We start from the raw sequence: 18703 nt of genomic DNA, 5'->3' as shown, positions 1-18703 counted from the left end.
TCTCATGGGGATAGTAAAGAAGAACTCCCTAAGAGAATACTGGAGCACAGATCCTATCTTTGCAACTCCCTTCTTTGCCACCCTCTTTTCCCAAGAGCGCTTCCTAGTTCTGCTGCGATGCTGTTACAGAGCTAATAGAAGAATGTAGCTAGCTACCTAAGCATTGAGTATAACACCATAAAGTTTATGAAATTAGTAACGTTACCTCACATGTCCGCAGTTATAAGGAATATACACAAAAATATTATGCTAAAGTAGAAACAGCATAAAACCACATACAGAAACTAGTATAACGTAATAAGGCACTTACTTTGATAGAAAGGCACACATTTCCAAAGTTATTATTGTTAACGAAAACAACTATGACTGCGATGCACGCAACAGACGGAAAATGTGAACACGTGTACAGGATAGGAGATATGCAGATGCATGCAGAATTGAACTGCACAAACAATTGGGAAGTGCTTGGGGAACTTTGTCCGGGTCAGAAATGTCCCAAAAAATTGACAAAACAAAACATAGAAACATACAAAGCAAACTATGGTCAGGGTGTGACAGTTATAGCAACCCAAATACCATAACAAATACCATAACAGTAAGTTTAAAAATAAGTTGTCACTTCAAATGTTATGCATGTTATAGCAACCCAAATACCATAACAAGTTGCACATGTATAATTTTGTAGGATGCTATAGGAGTTCTGGTATTTATATAACATTTCCCGTAGAATAACTAACTATTTTCCAGGATAATAGACACCAATGCAGTGCTATGTGTATTTATTGTATTGAACCTTTATTTAAACAGGGAGTCACATTGAGATGAAAAATCTATTTTACAAGATAGCCCTGTACACATTACAATATAAACAGAATATTAAAATAACATACACGTGTGTATAAAAAATATAATTCAGCACAATAAAAAATGAATATTTAATAAAAGCAATCACATTCAACTACATAGAGGTCCTCAATCAATACATTAAACTGCCTGAGTGGCATCAGCACATCTAACTGCAGTGAACTCTGCAGATTGTTCCACAAATTAGGGGCAAACAATCTGTGGAAACTGGGTGGATCTCTAGTGTTATCCATTCCTGTGAACGGGTTTGGTAACTTCAGAATCTTATCTTAATTAATGATGTTACACATAGAGGGTGTTTCTGTCAGATTGCTTTGTAAATACATAAAAGAGAATGCTGCTCTCTTCTTACAGAAAGAGAGGTCCATCCCACATTTTTGTACAGACTACAATGATGAGTCCTAAAATTGTCCCCTGTGATAAAACGTCTTGCTGAATGGTGGACTGTGTCCAAGGGTTTTAAAACAGAGGTTGCCGCATACATAAACAATATCACAAAAATCCAATACACGGAGAAGTGTTGTTTGAACAATCTTTCTCCTTTTTTAAATACTAAATGATCTTCGATCATCTTAGTCAGATTTTTAAAATGCGTTACGAAGGACAACTTGTCAGCAATCCAGACACCCAGGTAGTTGTATTGAGAAACAAGCTCAATTTGGGCTCGTTTTATAGTGTAAATATGCAGGTCCTCAGGGTCAACATTTTGTGACCTAGAGGCACGAAGGCACTGCATTGCAGTGTTAGAAGTGTCACTACAGACCCGGGTGAGATCCCAGGATTTATCAAAACTGGCCGTAATCGGGAGCCCCATAGGACGGTGCACAATTGGCCCAGCGTCGTCCGAGTTAGGGGAGGGTTTGGCCGGGGTAGCCCGTCATTTTAAAGAAGAATTAGATTTTTTAATTGACTTGCCTAGTTAAATAAAGTTTCAACAATTATTTTTTTTTACATTTTAGTTTTGCTTTCACTGGTCCTGGGGCCCTTGTTAAGGTAAAAGGCATCATGTTTTCTACCAACTATCAGGACATTTTAGCCAAAAACCTGCTGAAACTTGGCCACAAGTGGATCTTCCAGCAAGACAATAACCCTAAGCACATGTCAAAATCCACAAAGAAGTTGTAATTTGCAAAAACAATTACATTTTGCAATGGACATTTCCCTCTCCAGACTTCAACCCTATTTAAAACCTGTGGTTTGAATTGAAGAGGGTAGTCCAGGATATAAGAATATCGAGGATCTGAAAATATTCTGTATGGAGCAATGATGTAAGATCCCTAATAATGTGTTCTCCAATCTCATAAAACATTTGAGGAAAAGTGTAAGTGCCACAGAGGTGCCAACACAGGTTAAAATGTGATGTGGCCAAATGTATTTTCTGGAGCCTAGAGTTTTTCCTGATATCATGACCTGGTCAGGTAAATCTCTGGGTCCTATTCGTAAGCTATGACTAGATCTCTTTTCATCTGTGCTATGACTATAGGACTGGGGTTTTACTTGTCGGATCAGGTGAATTTTAAACACTCCTGCCTAAGGTGGATCAAACTACCACAAACTTGTTATTAACCAGGCCACCCAATGGGGATCCATGCCCAGCCAATCAGATTGAGTTTTTCTCCACAAAAGGGCTTCATTACAAATTGAAATACTCATCAGCTGTCCGGGAGGCTGGTCTCAGACGATCCCGCAGATGTGGAGGTCCTGGGCTGGCGTAGTTACACGTGGTCTCTGGTTGTGAGGCCGGTTGGACATACTGCCAAATTCTCTAAAACGACGTTGGAGGTGGCTTATGGTAGAGAAATTAATATTACATTCTCTGGCAACAGCTTTGGTTGACATTTCTGCAGTCAGCATGCCCATTGCACAATCCCTCAAACTTAAGACATCTGTGGTATTGTGTTAGAGAGAGGTATTTTATTGTCTCCAGCACAAGGTGCACCTGTGTAAAGATGCTGTTTAATCAGCTTCTTGATATGCCACACCAGTCAGGTGGATGGATTACCTTGGCAAAGAAGAATTGTCACTAACAAGGATGTAAACAAATGTGTGCACAAAAATTTGAGCGAAATAAGCTTTTTGTGCATTTGGAACATTTCTGGGATCATTTCAGCTCATGAACATGAACACTTTACACTTTTCATAAACACTTTACATGTTGCCTTTATATTTTTGTTCAGTAGTAATTTCACTCTATGCACACAATGTTAAGCAGTGGAATTTAAAAAATAAAAAAGACTGGCAGTTTTCAATGTAGAAAAGTATTACAACTTTATGTCATAAAACCAATTTTTTGTTAATCAGATTAGCGCTCATCTGCAATTATTCATTCTGTAATCTTTATGTAAAACAAGGTACATTTAACACTATACGCAGTAGAGAGTAACAAGGCAGGGTTACATTTAACACTATACACAGTAGACTTTGTAACAAGGCAGGGTTACATTTAACACTATACACAGTAGACTTTGTAACAAGGATGTTTTATGTGTTGTTGTCCTGGTCTCCATCTGGCCAACCAAAGGGTGGTTCGTTGCTGCTCATGGTAGTGACTTATTGCCTGATGGCTGCCGTTTTACGGGCTCCTAACCAACTGTGCTACTTTGTGTGCTTTTTCGCATTGTTTGTATTTTTGTACATAATGTTGTACATAATGTTGCTGCTACCATCTTTTATGACCAAAAAGAGCTTCTGGATATCAGAACAGCAATTGCTCACCTCAAACTGGACAAAATTATTTATTTAATGAGTCTGACGCAAATGATATATTATAATGCTTCTCCGAGACCAAGCCCAAATCTCGTCATTCGCATGAAGAAAAGACAGCAAATCAGGGGGAGGAGATCGGGGTGCCTTGTGAGAATTCGTCAGCGAGTGGGTAACCCGCTTCTACCATCCATTCTATTGGCCAACGTGCAATCACTGGAAAATAAACTGGACGATCTCCGCTCAAGACTATACCACAAACGGGATAATAAAAAATGTAATATATTCTGTTTCATCGAGTCGTGGCTGGACGACGACATGGATATACAGTTGGCTGGGTTTTCTGTGCATCGACAGGACACAACAACTATGTCTGGTAAGACGAGGGGTGGTGGTGTATGTCTACTTGTCAATAACAGCTGGTGCGCGATGCCTAATATTATAGAGGTCTTGAGGTATTGCTCGCTTGAGGTAGAAAACCTCATGATAAACTGTAAACCGTACTACCTACCAAGTGAGTTTTAATTTATATTTTTTGTAGCCATCTATTTACCACCACAAACCGATGCTGGAACTAAGACTATTGTATAAAGCCATAAGCAAACAAGAAAATGCTTATCCAGAAGCTGTGCTCCTAGTGGCCGGGGACTTTAATGCAGGCAAACATAGATCCGTTTTACCTCATTTCTGCCACGTTGCCACATGTGCAACCAGAGGAAAAAAACTCTAGACCACCTTTAATCCACACACAGAGATGAATACGAAGCTGTCCTTCGCCCTCCATTTGGCAAATCTGACCATAATTATATCCTCCTGATTCTTGCAAGCAGGCAGGAAGTACCAGTGACTCGATCAGTATGGGAGTTGTCAGATGACGTGGATGCTACGCTAAGGACTGTTTTGCTAGCACAGACTGTAATATGTTTTGCGATTCCTACAACGGCATTGAGGAGTATACCACCTCAGTCACCAGCTTCATCAATAAGTGAAACGACGACCTCGTCCCCACAGTGATCGTACGTACATATCCCAAAACAGAAGCCTTGGATTGCAGGCAACATCCGGGCTAAAGTTTAGAGCTGCCGCTTTCAAGGAGCGGGAAACTAATCCGGATGCTTATAAGAAATCCCGCCATGGCCTCAGACGAACCTTCAAACAAAATAAGCGTCAATACAGGACAATACAAGATTGAATCTTACTACACCAGCTCTGATGCTCATCAGATGTGGCGGGGCTTACAAACTATTACGGACTACAAAGAGAAAACCAGCCAGTCAAGCGAAATGCCTTTTATGCTTGCTTTGAGGCAAGCAACACTGACGCATGCATGAGTACACAGGCTGTTCCGGACGACTGAGTGATCATGGTCTCCATAGCCGATGTGAGCAACACCTTTAAACAGGTCAACATCCACAAGGCCGCTGGGCCAGACGGATTACCAGGATGTGTACTCAGAGCATAAGCGGACCAACTGGCAATTGTCTTCACTGACATTTTCAACCTCTCCCTGACCAAGTCTGTAATACCTACATGTTTTAAGCAGACCACCATAGTCCCTGTGCCCAAGAAAGCGAAGGTAACCTGCCTAAATGACTACCACTGCATAGCACTCCACTACGTCGGTAGCCATGAAGTGCTTTGAAAGGCTGGTCAGGGCTTACATCAACATCATCATCCCGGAATCCCGGAAACCCTAGACCCACTCCAATTTGCATACCTTCCCAAAAGATCCACAGATGACACAATCTCCATCGCATTCCACACTGCCCTTTCCCACCTGGATAAAAGGAATACCTATGTGAGAATGCTGTTCATTGACTAGAGTTCAGTGTTCAACACTATAGTGCCCTCAAAGCTCATCATTAAGCTATGGACCCTGGGACTTAACACATCCCTGTACAACTGGATCCTGGACTTCCTGACGGGCCATACCCCAAGTGGTAAGGGTAGGCAAAAGCACATCTGCCATGATAATCCTCAACACGAGGGCCCCTCAGGGGTACGTGCTTAGTCCACTCCTGTACTCTCTGTTCACCCACAACTGCGTGGCCAAGCACGACTCCAACACCATCATAAAGTTTGCTGATGACACAACAGTGGTAGGCCTGATCACCGACAACGATGAGACTGCTGATAGGGAGGAGGTCAGACACCTGGCAGTGTGGTGCCAGGACAACAACCTCTCCCTCAATGCAGTAAGACAAAGGAGGTGATCGTGGACTACAGGGAAAGGAGGACCGAACACGCACTCATTCACATCGACGGGCTGCAGCGGGTCAAAAGAGTTAAGGTCCTTGGTGTCCACATCACCAACAAATTATCATGGTCCAAGCACACCAATACAGTTGTGAAGAGGGTACGACAAGAACTTTTCCGCCTCAGGAGAATGAAAAGATTTGGCATGGGTCCCCAGATCCTCAAAAAGTTTGACAGCTACATCATTGAGAGCATCCTGATTGGTTGCATCACTGCCTTGCATGGCAACTGCTCGGCATCTGACCATAAGGCGCAACAGAGGGTAGAGCATATGGCCAAGTGCTGTCATCCAGGACCTACACTACCGGTCAAAGGTTTTAAACATCTACTCATTCAAGGGGTTTTCTTCACTTTGTTTTTTACTCATTTCTACATTGTAGAATAATAGTGAAGACATCAAACCCATGAAATTACACATATGGAATCATGTAGTAACCAAAAAATTGTTGAACAAATCAAAATATATTTTATATTTGAGATTCTTCAAATATTCACACTTTGCCTTGGTGACAGCTTTGCACACTCTTGGCATTCTCTCAACCAGCTTCACCTGGAATGCTCTTCCAACAGTCTTGAAGGAGTTCCCACAGATGCTGAGCACTTGTTGTCCTTCACTCTGCGGTCCGACTCATCCCAAACCATCTCAATATTGTTGAGGTCAGGTGATTGTGGAGGCCAGGTCATCTGATGCAGCCCTCCATCACTCTCCTTCTTGGTAAAATAACCCTTACACAGCCTGGAGGGGTGTTGGGTCATTGTCCTGTTGAAAAACAAATGATAGTCCAACTAAGCCCAAACCAGATGGAATGGTGTATTGCTGCAGAATGCTGTGGTAGCCATAATGATTAAGTGTGCCTTGAATTCCAAATAAATCACAGACAGTGTCACCAGCAAAGCACCCCCACCCTTACTCCTCCGTGCTTTATGGTGGGAAATACACATGCGGGAATGTTCACCCACACCGTGTCTAACAAAGACATGGCGGTTGGAACCAAAAATCTCCAATATGGATTCCAGACCAAAGGACAAATTATCCACCGGTCTAATGTCCATTGCTCATGTTTCTTGGCCCAAGCAAGTCTCTTCTTCTGATTGGTATCCTTTAGTAGTGGTTTCTTTGCAGCAATTCAAGCAAGGCCTGATTCACACAGTCTCCTTGGAACAGTTGATGTTGAGATGTGTCTGTTACTTGGGCTGGTAACTCTAATGAACTTATCCTCTGCAGCAGAGGTAACTCTGAGGCTTCCATTCCTGTGGTGGTCCTCATGAGAGCCAGTTCCATTGTAGCGCTTGAGGGTTTCTGCGACTGTGCTTTCAAAGTTCTTGAAATTTTACGGAATGACTGAACTTCATGTCTTAAAGTAATGATGGACTGCTCTTTGCTTATTTGAACTGTTCTTAACCAAATATGGACTTGGTCTTTTACCAAATAGGGTTATCTTCTGTATACCTCTGTATACCTTCCCCCCCCCCCCCCCCAATTTGTCACAACAAAACAGATTGGCTAAAACGCATTGTGAAGGAAAGAGATTCCACAAATGAAGTTTTAAGAAGGCACACCTGTTAATTGAAATGCATTCCAAGTTGACTGAGAGAATGCCCAGAGTGTGCATAGCTGTCATCAAGTCAAAGGGTGGCTATTTGAAGAATCTCAAATACAAATATATTTTGATTTGTTTAACACTTTTTTGGTTACTACTTGATTCCATATGTGTTGTTTCTAGTTCTGATGTCTTCACTAATATTATACAATGTCGAAAATAGTAAAAAGTGAAGAAAAACACTTGAATGAGTAGGTGTTCTAAAACTTTTGACAGGTAGTGTACAGTGCCTTGCGAAAGTATTCGCCCCCCTTGAACTTTGCGACCTTTTGCCACATTTCAGGCTTCAAACATAAAGATATAAAACTGTATTTTTTTGTGAAGAATCAACAACAAGTGGGACACAATCATGAAGTGGAACGACATTTATTGGATATTTCTAACTTTTTTAACAAATCAAAAACTGAAAAATTGGGCGTGCAAAATTATTCAGCCCCCTTAATTAAGTTAATACTTTGTAGCACCACCTTTTGCTGCGATTACAGCTGTAAGTCGCTTGGGGTATGTCTCTATCAGTTTTGCACATCGAGAGACTGACATTTTTTCCCATTCCTCCTTGCAAAACAGCTCGAGCTCAGTGAGGTTGGATGGAGAGCATTTGTGAACAGCAGTTTTCAGTTCTTTCCACAAATTCTCGATTGGATTCAGGTCTGGACTTTGACTTGGCCATTCTAACACCTGGATATGTTTATTTTTGAACCATTCCATTGTAGATTTTGCTTTATGTTTTGGATCATTGTCTTGTTGGAAGACAAATCTCCGTCCCAGTCTCAGGTCTTTTGCAGACTCCATTAGGTTTTCTTCCAGAATGGTCCTGTATTTGGCTCCATCCATCTTCCCATCAATTTTAACCATCTTCCCTGTCCCTGCTGAAGAAAAGCAGGCCCAACCCATGATGCTGCCACCACCATGTTTGACAGTGGGGATGGTGTGTTCAGGGTGATGAGCTGTGTTGCTTTTACGCCAAACATAACGTTTTGCATTGTTGCCAAAAAGTTCAATTTTGGTTTCATCTGACCAGAGCACCTTCTTCCACATGTTTGGTGTGTCTCCCAGGTGGCTTGTGGCAAACTTTAAACAACACTTTTTATGGATATCTTTAAGAAATGGCTTTCTTCTTGCCACTCTTCCATAAAGGCCAGATTTGTGCAATATACGACTGATTGTTGTCCTATGGACAGAGTCTCCCACCTCAGCTGTAGATCTCTGCAGTTCATCCAGAGTGATCATGGGCCTCTTGGCTGCATCTCTGATCAGTCTTCTCCTTGTATGAGCTGAAAGTTTAGAGGTACAGCCAGGTCTTGGTAGATTTGCAGTGGTCTGATACTCCTTCCATTTCAATATTATCGCTTGCACAGTGCTCCTTGGGATGTTTAAAGCTTGGGAAATCTTTTTGTATCCAAATCCGGCTTTAAACTTCTTCACAACAGTATCTCGGACCTGCCTGGTGTGTTCCTTGTTCTTCATGATGCTCTCTGCGCTTTTGACGGACCTCTGAGACTATCACAGTGCAGGTGCATTTATATGGCGACTTGATTACACACAGGTGGATTGTATTTATCATCATTAGTCATTTAGGTCAACATTGGATCATTCAGAGATCCTCACTGAACTTCTGGAGAGAGTTTGCTGCACTGAAAGTAAAGGGGCTGAATATTTTTGCACGCCCAATTTTTCAGTTTTTGATTTGTTAAAAAAGTTAGAAATATCCAATAAATGTCGTTCCACTTCATGATTGTGTCCCACTTGTTGTTGATTCTTCACAAAAAAATACAGTTTTATATCTTTATGTTTGAAGCCTGAAATGTGGCAAAAGGTCACAAAGTTCAAGGGGGCCGAATACTTTCGCAAGGCACTGTATATTTCTATTAATATTAGTATAAAATAATATAATTCCCCATTTCCTTTGCATATAATAAAGCTTAATATTTGTATTTTTTTAAATGTATCATTTGTATGCACATTTTTATCAAGGGTGCCAATACTTTTGGATCTGAGTGTATATATTTTGAGGTTTAGAAACAATTTAACAGCATTTGCTAGATTACAAATCCAACTTCTGTTCTGATTTCTGTTTTTAGCTTAAATATATTTCTTCCCATATCTAAAGGTATTAAAACCCAGACTTAAAAAAATATTTATATTACTATTATTCAAATTTTCCTCATTGCAAAATAATTATATTTTGATACATTACAAATCCAACTTTTGTTGTAGTATATTTCCAGAGTTAAACAGTAGCATTAACAATAACGTGTTTCCCCTTAGCACTGCCTGCTCCAGAACAGTTGACTGTTAAATGGGTAAGCACCACATCAGCTGCTCTTAGCTGGAGCCAGCCACAAGGATTTATGCTGGAACATGGAAAGCAAAGTCAACTGGCGTCAACAACCTTCACCACAAGTAAGGAATTACCCTACTTAAGTATTATCCCTTATGTCAAACTGACTAGTTATTTAAATGACTCTACTGTAAATTAACGAATCATATTTGGATGTGTCAGAATGGGATGTAAAGGTACCGTATCTTCCCTGATGAGAAATACATGATGGTCAATTCCCCAGTTCTAACAGTGCAGTTTTTTGCTGAAATGAATTATCTTTAATCTTGTGGATTGGTGGCTTGCTAGCATTCAAAATACAAAAATTATAATAATAAACATTCATGAAAATACAAGTATTATACATAATTTAAAATCTTAACTTCTTGTTAATCCAACCGAGTTGTCAGATTTCAAATAGGCTTTACGGCGAAAGCATACCATGCTTACCATGATTATCTGAGGACATCGCCCCACATAGAAAATACTTTTTTTCAACCAGCACAGGCGTCACAAAATCACAAATTGCGATAAAATAAATCACTCACCTTTGAAGATATTCCTCTGTTTGCAATCCCAAGGGTCCCAGCTACACAATGAATGGTTGTTTTGTTCGATAAAGTCCTTCTTTATATCCCAAAAATGTCGATGTAGTTGGAGTGCTTGACTCAGTAATCCATTCGTTCAACATGCATACAAACTAATCCAAAAAGTTACCGGTAAAGTCAAACGATGTCCTAACAAGTCAAACAATGTTTCTAATGAATCCTCACGTTGTCTAATATCTAAATAAACAATATTTAATATGGAGAATAGTATGTTCAATAGGAAAGGAAAAGAACGAAGAGCGGGCCCTCATTCACGCGAACCAAAACACTAACTTTGCTATGGTGCTCCCCTTGGAAAAACTTCAACTACTTGTTCATTTTTCAAAAACAAGCCGGAAACCTTATATAAAGACTGTTGACATTTAGTGGAAGCCATAGATACTGCATTCTGGGTCCTATTTATTTGAACATGCCATTGTATTCCATTGAAAAAGGCTGTGACCTACCAAAAAATTATTTCCAGATGGATTTTCCTCTGGTTTTTGCCTGCCATATCAGTTTTGTTATACTCACAGACATTATTCTAACAGTTTTAGAAACTTCAGAGTGTTTTCTATACAAATCTACCAAATATGTGCATATCCTAGCTTCTGGGCCTGAGTAACAGGCAGTTTACTTTGGGCATGTCAGACAGGCGGAAATTCAGGATACGCCCCCTAGCCCTAACAAGTTTTAAGGGTGTCATTTAGGTTCTTTCCAAACTGGCAATGCTCAGACAGTTTCTTCAACTCTGCTACATACGTACTAACACCTCATTCTGATCTCTTTTGTGGAATCTAAAATGTTCCTTGATGAGGAGTGGTTTAGGTGATAGGTGATTTTGCAATATCTCCAAAATCTCTGTGAATCTCTTTATTGGAGCGCTTCAGAGGGGCAGTCAGATCTCTTAGCAAACTGTATTTTTTTGGCCCAATTAAACTCAACAACGTTGGTACTCTCTTGTTATAATCAATGTCGTTTTCAATGAAGTACTGTTCCAGTCGTTCAATGTAAGTTGCCCAGTTTTCTTGCGTGTCATCAAACACATCTATTTTCGCGATGCTAGCCATTCTCTTTACCTCCGGCTCCACGGGTCTTTGATCTGCCGCCTCGTTCTCGTCAGCTCTCCCCTCGTCGTCACTGCTTGCTCGCTGTTAGGCTACAGGGTCAAAATATTCCTCTCTTCCTACGAGCTCCATCAGCATTTGTGATGCACACTGCAGGTATTCATTGTGGTAGCCATTGTAGTGTCTTAGCTTATTTATTCCTTATTTCTAAAATAAGAAAGACTCCGAAAACAAGGAAGTGAACTGGATCTTCACATTTACTAAAACGAGTTAGTACCAGAATAACAGAACAACACTGCTCATGACCAAATGTGCTCCAATCTTAAAGGGGGCATAACTGTTAGAAGTATCATGTTATAATATATGTTATGCATATATTATATGCATATTCTAGGTTTTATGGCTGAGTAGCAGGCAGTTTAATTTGGGCACGCTTATAATGCAAAATTCCCATTGCTGCCCCCTACCCTAGAGAAGTTTTAAACAAGCCTTTGAAAGTTGGTTGCAATTTCAATTTAATCCACCTGAAAAGACAGAACAAATAATACAACAAATATTGGGGTAAACTCAAATATACTAATTGATAAAAAAAAACATATTTTTTGATGAAATGTTTTAAAAAGGTATAATTTTAGTGAATGATATCATAAATAGGACTGGTGGAGTTATGTCACACATGCAGCTAACACAGACATATGGATATGTCTGCTCTACTCAAAATTACAACCAACTAATTGCAGCATTACCACAAAAATGGAAGAGGCAAGTAGAAGGGAAAAAAGTAAGGAACTTGTCTGTCGGTCCTGCAGTAAGGAACATAAATGGTTAAGAAAATTTGTGATAAATATAAACATATACCAATTTTATTTAAGGACCCAAAAAATTGACAGCTGTGCCATATATATTGCAAAATATTTGGGAAGAGATTTTCGATGTACCCATTCCATGGAACATGGTTTATGAATTGACACGCAAAACAACGGCGTATTCAAAAATTCACATTTTTCTATTTAAATGACTATGCAAAAATTTTGCAACCAGTAGAATGTTATATATATCGGGGACACAATCTTCCCAGCTCTGCAGATTCTGCTGTGAGGAGGCAGAATGATTAGATAATTTATTGTTGTACTGTCCAGTTTTTGGTCACAGGTCCAGGAATGGCTGAAGAATTGCAACATTTTCCTCGAACTAACACTGTAGATAGCAATACTGGGCGATTTGAAAAGCCAGAATCAATCAATCAATAGTATAATTATTATTTTAGCAAAATGTTTTATCTTTAATTTACAATCTGTAGAAACTATGAGAATAGAAAGGTTCAGTACTTGTGTGAAGCATCACAGCACAGTTGAAAAATATATGGCAAATAGAAATCCCAAATGGATGATGTTGAGATATAGATGGGAGGGGTTTGAATTGAGTTGAAGGGTGGGACTAATAACAACAAGATAACCAATGTAAAACATACAGGGTCTGTGAAATGTAAATAGGTTCAAAAATGTTGAGAAATAGAACAGTTACAAATATAAATCTAACTGGATGGACATCAGAAATAGAGGAAGGACATTAAACAAACTAAATGTAACTATTCTAAAATAGATTGTGTCTGTAAAATGTGTATAATATGTATAAGCTGAAGGTAGAAGCCTAAGTGTCATTGTTTATCAGTTTACTACAATTGGGGGAAGGGTGTTAGGGTATGCGAGGAATAATAAAGGTATATTCTAAAATAATGTATATATATATATATATATATATATATATGTATGTGTGTGTGTGTGTGTGTGTGTGTGTGTGTGTGTGTGTGTGTGTGTGTGTGTGTGTGTGTGTGTGTGTGTGTATGTATGTACAGTATATGGATATATTTTTTTTCCAAAATAAATTATGGGGGATTGGAAATGGCTGTTACATTGATGGAAAAAACAATCTTTCCACAATATTAAGCTGATCCACCCCTGAAAAAAATAGAAGAAAAAAAAGAAAAATAAATAAATATATCCAAGCAATACCTGTATGGCAAGTGTTTCACACTTGTTACAGATCAGCAGCCATTGCTTTCCATATTCAGTCCAAAGAAAGGCATTCAGGCAGTGACAGCGGCCAGGTTACAGCGATACGCCTTGTTCCTTGCCAGTCATTTGTATGACACTGACTCCCAATCCCGCATGCGGGAGCGTAATCATCGCCTGACACTAATTAGCATAACGCAACGTACATAAATATCCCTAGAAAATATTCCTATTCATGAAAATCACAAATGAAATATATTGAGACACAGCTTAGCCTTTTGTTAATCACCCTGTCATCTCAGATTTTCAAAATATGCTTTACAGCAAAAAGCTAGACAAGCATTTGTGTATGTTTATAATAGCCTAGCATAGCATTATGCCCTGCTAGCAGCAGGCAACCTTGTCACAAAAATCAGAAAAGCGATCAAATTAAATTGTTTACCTTTGATGAACTTCAGATGTTTTCATTCACGAGACTCCCAGGTAGATAGCTAAAGTTAATTTCATCCCAAAATATTATTTTTGTAGGCGAAGTAGCTCCATTTGTTCTTCATGTTTGGCTAAGAAATCGACAGGAAATTGCGGTCACGACAACGCCAATTTTTCTTCTCCAAATTAGCACCATAATATCGACAGAAACATGGCAAATGTTGTTTAGAATCAATCCTCAAGGTGTTTTTCTATTTTGCTATACATACATACATAGCTATCTACATACCTATCTATTCGAAAAAATATCAACCGGGACAATTGGTTTCTCAGTAGAAGCGATTGGAATAATGGCTACCTCTGTACTTTACGCGAGATTTTCTCCGGGAGCATCATGTGACTACTTGCGCAATGTAGCCCCTTACAGGTATTCTTCAACATAAATGCGTAAAACTACGTCACAATGCTGTAGGCACCTTGGGGAATACGTAGAAAGCATAAGCTTGTTCGTAGCACATTCACAGCTCAATAGGGACTCATTGGCACGCAGCGCTTTCAAAATATGGGGCACTTCCGAATTGGATTTCTCTCAGGCTTTCGCCTGCAACATCAGTTCTGTTATACTCACAGACAATATCTTTACAGTTTTGGAAACGTTAGAGTGTTTTCTATCCTAAGCTGTCAATTACATGCATATTCTAGCATCTTGTCCTGACAAAATATCCCGTTCAAAACTGGAACGTTTTTTTCCCAAAAATGAAAATAGTGCCCCTAGAGTCGCAAGAAGTTTAAAGCCGTCATCCCTCCACACAAATGAAGATGGATTATTCAGACTGCCCTGTACAAGAGAAAGACAAAGGAGTGTGGATACAGTGGACCTTTTCCATACCTCTCAGCTCGAGGCACTACCGGTCACAAGCACAGTTATCAAACGAGAGACAAGGAAAGATGTGACCTTGTCAAAAGTGTACACCTACACCATGTCAGGATGGCCAGCTACAGGCAGAAAGGAGCTGACTACGTATTTTCAGTGGAGAAACAAAATTACAATGTACCAAGGATGTTTGATGTGGGAATGAGAGTCATGATGCCCCAAAAATGCCAACATCAAGTTTTGCATCAACTTCAGGAAGGTCATGTTGAATTGTCAAAATGAAGCTTCTTTCAAAGAGCCACTTCTGGTGGCCCGGTCTGGATCAACAGATAGAAAACATGGCCAAGAACCATAGCGGATGTTTGGTAACCCTTCACATGCCTGCATCCTGTCCCAGTACCCCCATGGGAATGGCCCACAGAGCCATGGCAGAGAATTAATGTGGACTACGCTGGTCCCTTTGAAAGGCACATGTTTCTGGTTATAGTTGATGCCCTTTCCAAATGGCCAGAGGTGTTTTGCACTGACTCCTCCAACTCAGCTCAGATGAGAGTGTCTCAGAACAACGTTTGCACGCTTCGGATTGCCGCTGCAGCTGGTAAGTGACAACGCGCAAGCTTTGGAAAGCCACGAGTTTAAAAGATTCATGTCAGTAAATGGATTCAAACACTCAACCTCAGCTCCGTACCACCCTGCCACCAATGGGCTGGCAGAACGCTTTGTGCAAACCCTAAAGCAAGGACTCTTTGCAGCAAAACAAGACGAAGGGACTTTGCAAAAAAACTGGCCAAGTTCCTGGCCTCCTACCGAAACACCCCACATACCACGACAAATGAAAGCCCAGCCGCACTGATGTTCACGTGGCCTCTCCGCACACAGCTGGACATCATGAAGCCAAACAGGCAAAATTAAGTGCTGAACAAACAAGCCAAGATGCTCTCCGGTGGCCGGGAGCGCCATCTCCAAACTGGACAGGAAGTGATGGTGCGAGACTATAGGTGCGAGACTATCTTTTTAAAATTTTACATATTACCTTCATTTAACTAGGCAAGTCAGTTAAGAACAAATTCTTATTATCAATGACGACCTAGGAACAGTGGGTTAACTGCCTTGTCCAGGGGCAAGATATTTACCTTGTCAGCTCAGGGATTCGATCTTGCAACCTTTCGGTTTCAAGTCCAACGCTCTAACCACTAGGCTACCTGCCGGGCAAGAGGGACCGTACACACACAAACGGGAACCAGACCTTACCAGGTTCAAGTGAGCCCAGACATAATGTGGCGGTGTCACATCAACCAAATGTATTCCATGGAAAACTGCACAACAATTGAGAGAAAACAGGCACAGAGAGCTCCTGAGAGTGACACATAGGGAACTGTAGAGGACAGTGGGGCAGTAGAGACCCCAGACTGAAAGAAGGGAAAATGTGATGAAGGTGCTGCTATAGCAGAAGCTATAATGGAGCAAGGATACACTGAGGATGTTCAGGAGCCTCCAGACAATCCAGGCGCTACCCAGAACAAAGGCACCGTTCACCAGACCGACTGAACTTTAAAAAAAATAACTTTTACCTGTTTTTTTCAGGCACAGAGGTCTCATGAGAGTGACACACAGGGAACTGTGGAGGACATTGGGGCATTAAAGAGACCCCAGGCTGAAAGAAGGGAATGTGTGATGAAGGTGCTGCTATAGCAGAAGCTATAATGGAGCAAGGATACACTGAGGATGTTCAGGAGCCTCCAGACAATCCAAGGCGCTACCCAGAACGAAGGCACCGTCCACCAGATAGACTGAACTTTAAAAAAATTACTTTTACCTTTTTTTTCCCCCAATTTAGTGTAGCCAATTGTTAGTTTGTCTCATCGCTGCAACTCCCATATGGCCTCGCGAGAGGAGAAGGTTGAGAGCCGTGCGTCCTCCGAAACACAACTCAGCCAAACAGCACTGCTTAACCGTCCCCTAAACTGGACGACGCTGGGCCAATTGTGCGCCATCCCATGGGTCTCCCGGTTCTGGACAGCTGCGACAGAGCCTGGACACGAACCAGGATCCCTAGTGGCACATCTAGCACTGCAATGTAGTACCTTAGACCACTGTGCCACTCGGGAGGCCTATAACTACCATTTCTGATAATTGTGTTGGTTGTGTTTTGGTAAAGTAACATTGTATAAGAGAAGGAATGTTAGGTTCTGTTAATTACTGATGCCCCCTTTAAGAATGGAGCACCCTTGGTCATGTGCAGTGTTGTTCTATGTTATTCTGGTACTAACTAATTTTAGTAAATGTGAAGCTCTAGTTCACTTGTATTTGGAGTCTTTCTCATTATATAAATAACTAATAAGAGCTCAGACACAACAAGAAGGAGAGGAGGTCTTCATAGAAGATCATATGAAATCCCAGTACATAGTGTCTATAATACTGTAATAAGCTCACATAATTCCTGTCACAAACTCCAAATTGCACACAGTTTTCAAGAGTTGGATATTCATTTCCCATTGAGCAAACACTTTCTATGTGAACAGCATAAATATAAATCCATTTATTTCAGGGTTTTTTGCTACCGCAGACCACATTTATTGTATTGACATTATTCAACAACACTCATGGATGCAACGGTTTATGTCGTTGTTTTGTGTTCTACTTGAAGCCCTGGTTGTCCTGAAAAGACAATGGTTAAACACTTCATGTTTAGCCTAAATATAAGGTCTGGACATGCAAACAGGTGAAAGTCAATTTATTGAAAATACATGTTTTGCTGGGTTCTATGGACTGATAGGGTTAAGTTTATCCAAAGTACAGTGTTAAACACTTGTTATTGTGGAGTATTTATTATTACAATATATTTTTTTTCCCCGTGGTGGCAACACTCGAGCAGTGGCATAGTGAAGTTGCTAAATGCATGTAGCGGGAACCTTTCATTTATTCATTAATATATTTTCCCTTAGTACTTCCTGCTCCAGACCAGCTGACTGTTGACTCAGTGGACACCACATCAGCTGCTGTTAGCTGGAGCCAGCCACCAGGATTGGATAAAACCCAACATCATTACCAGATCTCCTACCACTGTCCAGGGACAGAACCACACATCACTAGCGCTTCATCACACAGCGTCAATCTCTCTGAGCTGCAATGTGGTACTCAGTACTCTGTCACTGTCTGCACTATGCTGGAAAATGGAAAGCAAAGTCAACTGTCATCAACAACCCTCACCACAAGTAAGGGATTACTTTACTTCAGTATTATCTTTGATGTCAAAGTTTATTAAACATTAACTAGTTATCAAAATGACTCTAAATCATTTCAAATCAAATGTTATTGGTCACATACACATGGTTAGCAGATGTTGATGAGACTGTAGCGAAATGCTTGTGCTTGTTGTTCCGACAATGCAGTAATATCTAACAAGTAATCTAACACATTCACAACAACTGCTTTATACACACAAATGTAAAGGGATGAATAAGAACATGTGCATATAAATATAGGGATGGGCGATGGCCGTGCGGCATAGCCAAGATGCAGTAGATGGTATAGAGCAGTATATACAGTGCCTTGCGAAAGTATTCGGCCCTCTTGAACTTTGCGACCTTTTGCCACATTTCAGGCTTCAAACATAAATATATAAAACTGTATTTTTTTTGAAGAATCAACAACAAGTGGGACACAATCATGAAGTGGAACGACATTTATTGGATATTTCAAACTTTTTTAACAAATCAAAAACGGAAAAATTGGGCGTGCAAAATTATTCAGCCCCCTTAAGTTAATACTTTGTAGCGCCACCTTTTGCTGCGATTACAGCTGTAAGTCGCTTGGGGTATGTCTCTATCAGTTTTGCACATCGAGAGACTGACATTTTTCCCATTCCTCCTTGCAAAACAGCTCGAGCTCAGTGAGGTTGGATGGAGAGCATTTGTGAACAGCAGTTTTCAGTTCTTTCCACAGATTCTCGATTGGATTCAGGTCTGGACTTTGACTTGGCCATTCTAA

At 40.5% G+C, this 18703-nt stretch overlaps 1 protein-coding gene across 2 annotated transcripts in view; it reads left to right on the top strand.

The window, feature by feature from the left end:
• LOC139374624 (interferon-induced very large GTPase 1-like) overlaps nt 1-18703 on the top strand; it is a 75076-nt gene that overhangs the window by 9500 nt on the left and 46873 nt on the right. For both annotated transcript variants that reach the window (XM_071115657.1, XM_071115655.1), the window contains exons 2-3: nt 9693-9827; nt 17659-17928. In XM_071115657.1, coding sequence (XP_070971758.1) covers nt 9693-9827; nt 17659-17928 — 405 coding nt within the window. The remainder of the gene's footprint in view (nt 1-9692; nt 9828-17658; nt 17929-18703) is intronic.

This window comes from Oncorhynchus clarkii, chromosome 19, assembly GCF_045791955.1.
Source record: "Oncorhynchus clarkii lewisi isolate Uvic-CL-2024 chromosome 19, UVic_Ocla_1.0, whole genome shotgun sequence".
Taxonomy (NCBI): domain Eukaryota; kingdom Metazoa; phylum Chordata; class Actinopteri; order Salmoniformes; family Salmonidae; genus Oncorhynchus; species Oncorhynchus clarkii.
The sequence above is the reverse complement of the archived record's forward strand: the minus strand, read 5'-3'. Positions and strand labels throughout refer to the sequence as shown.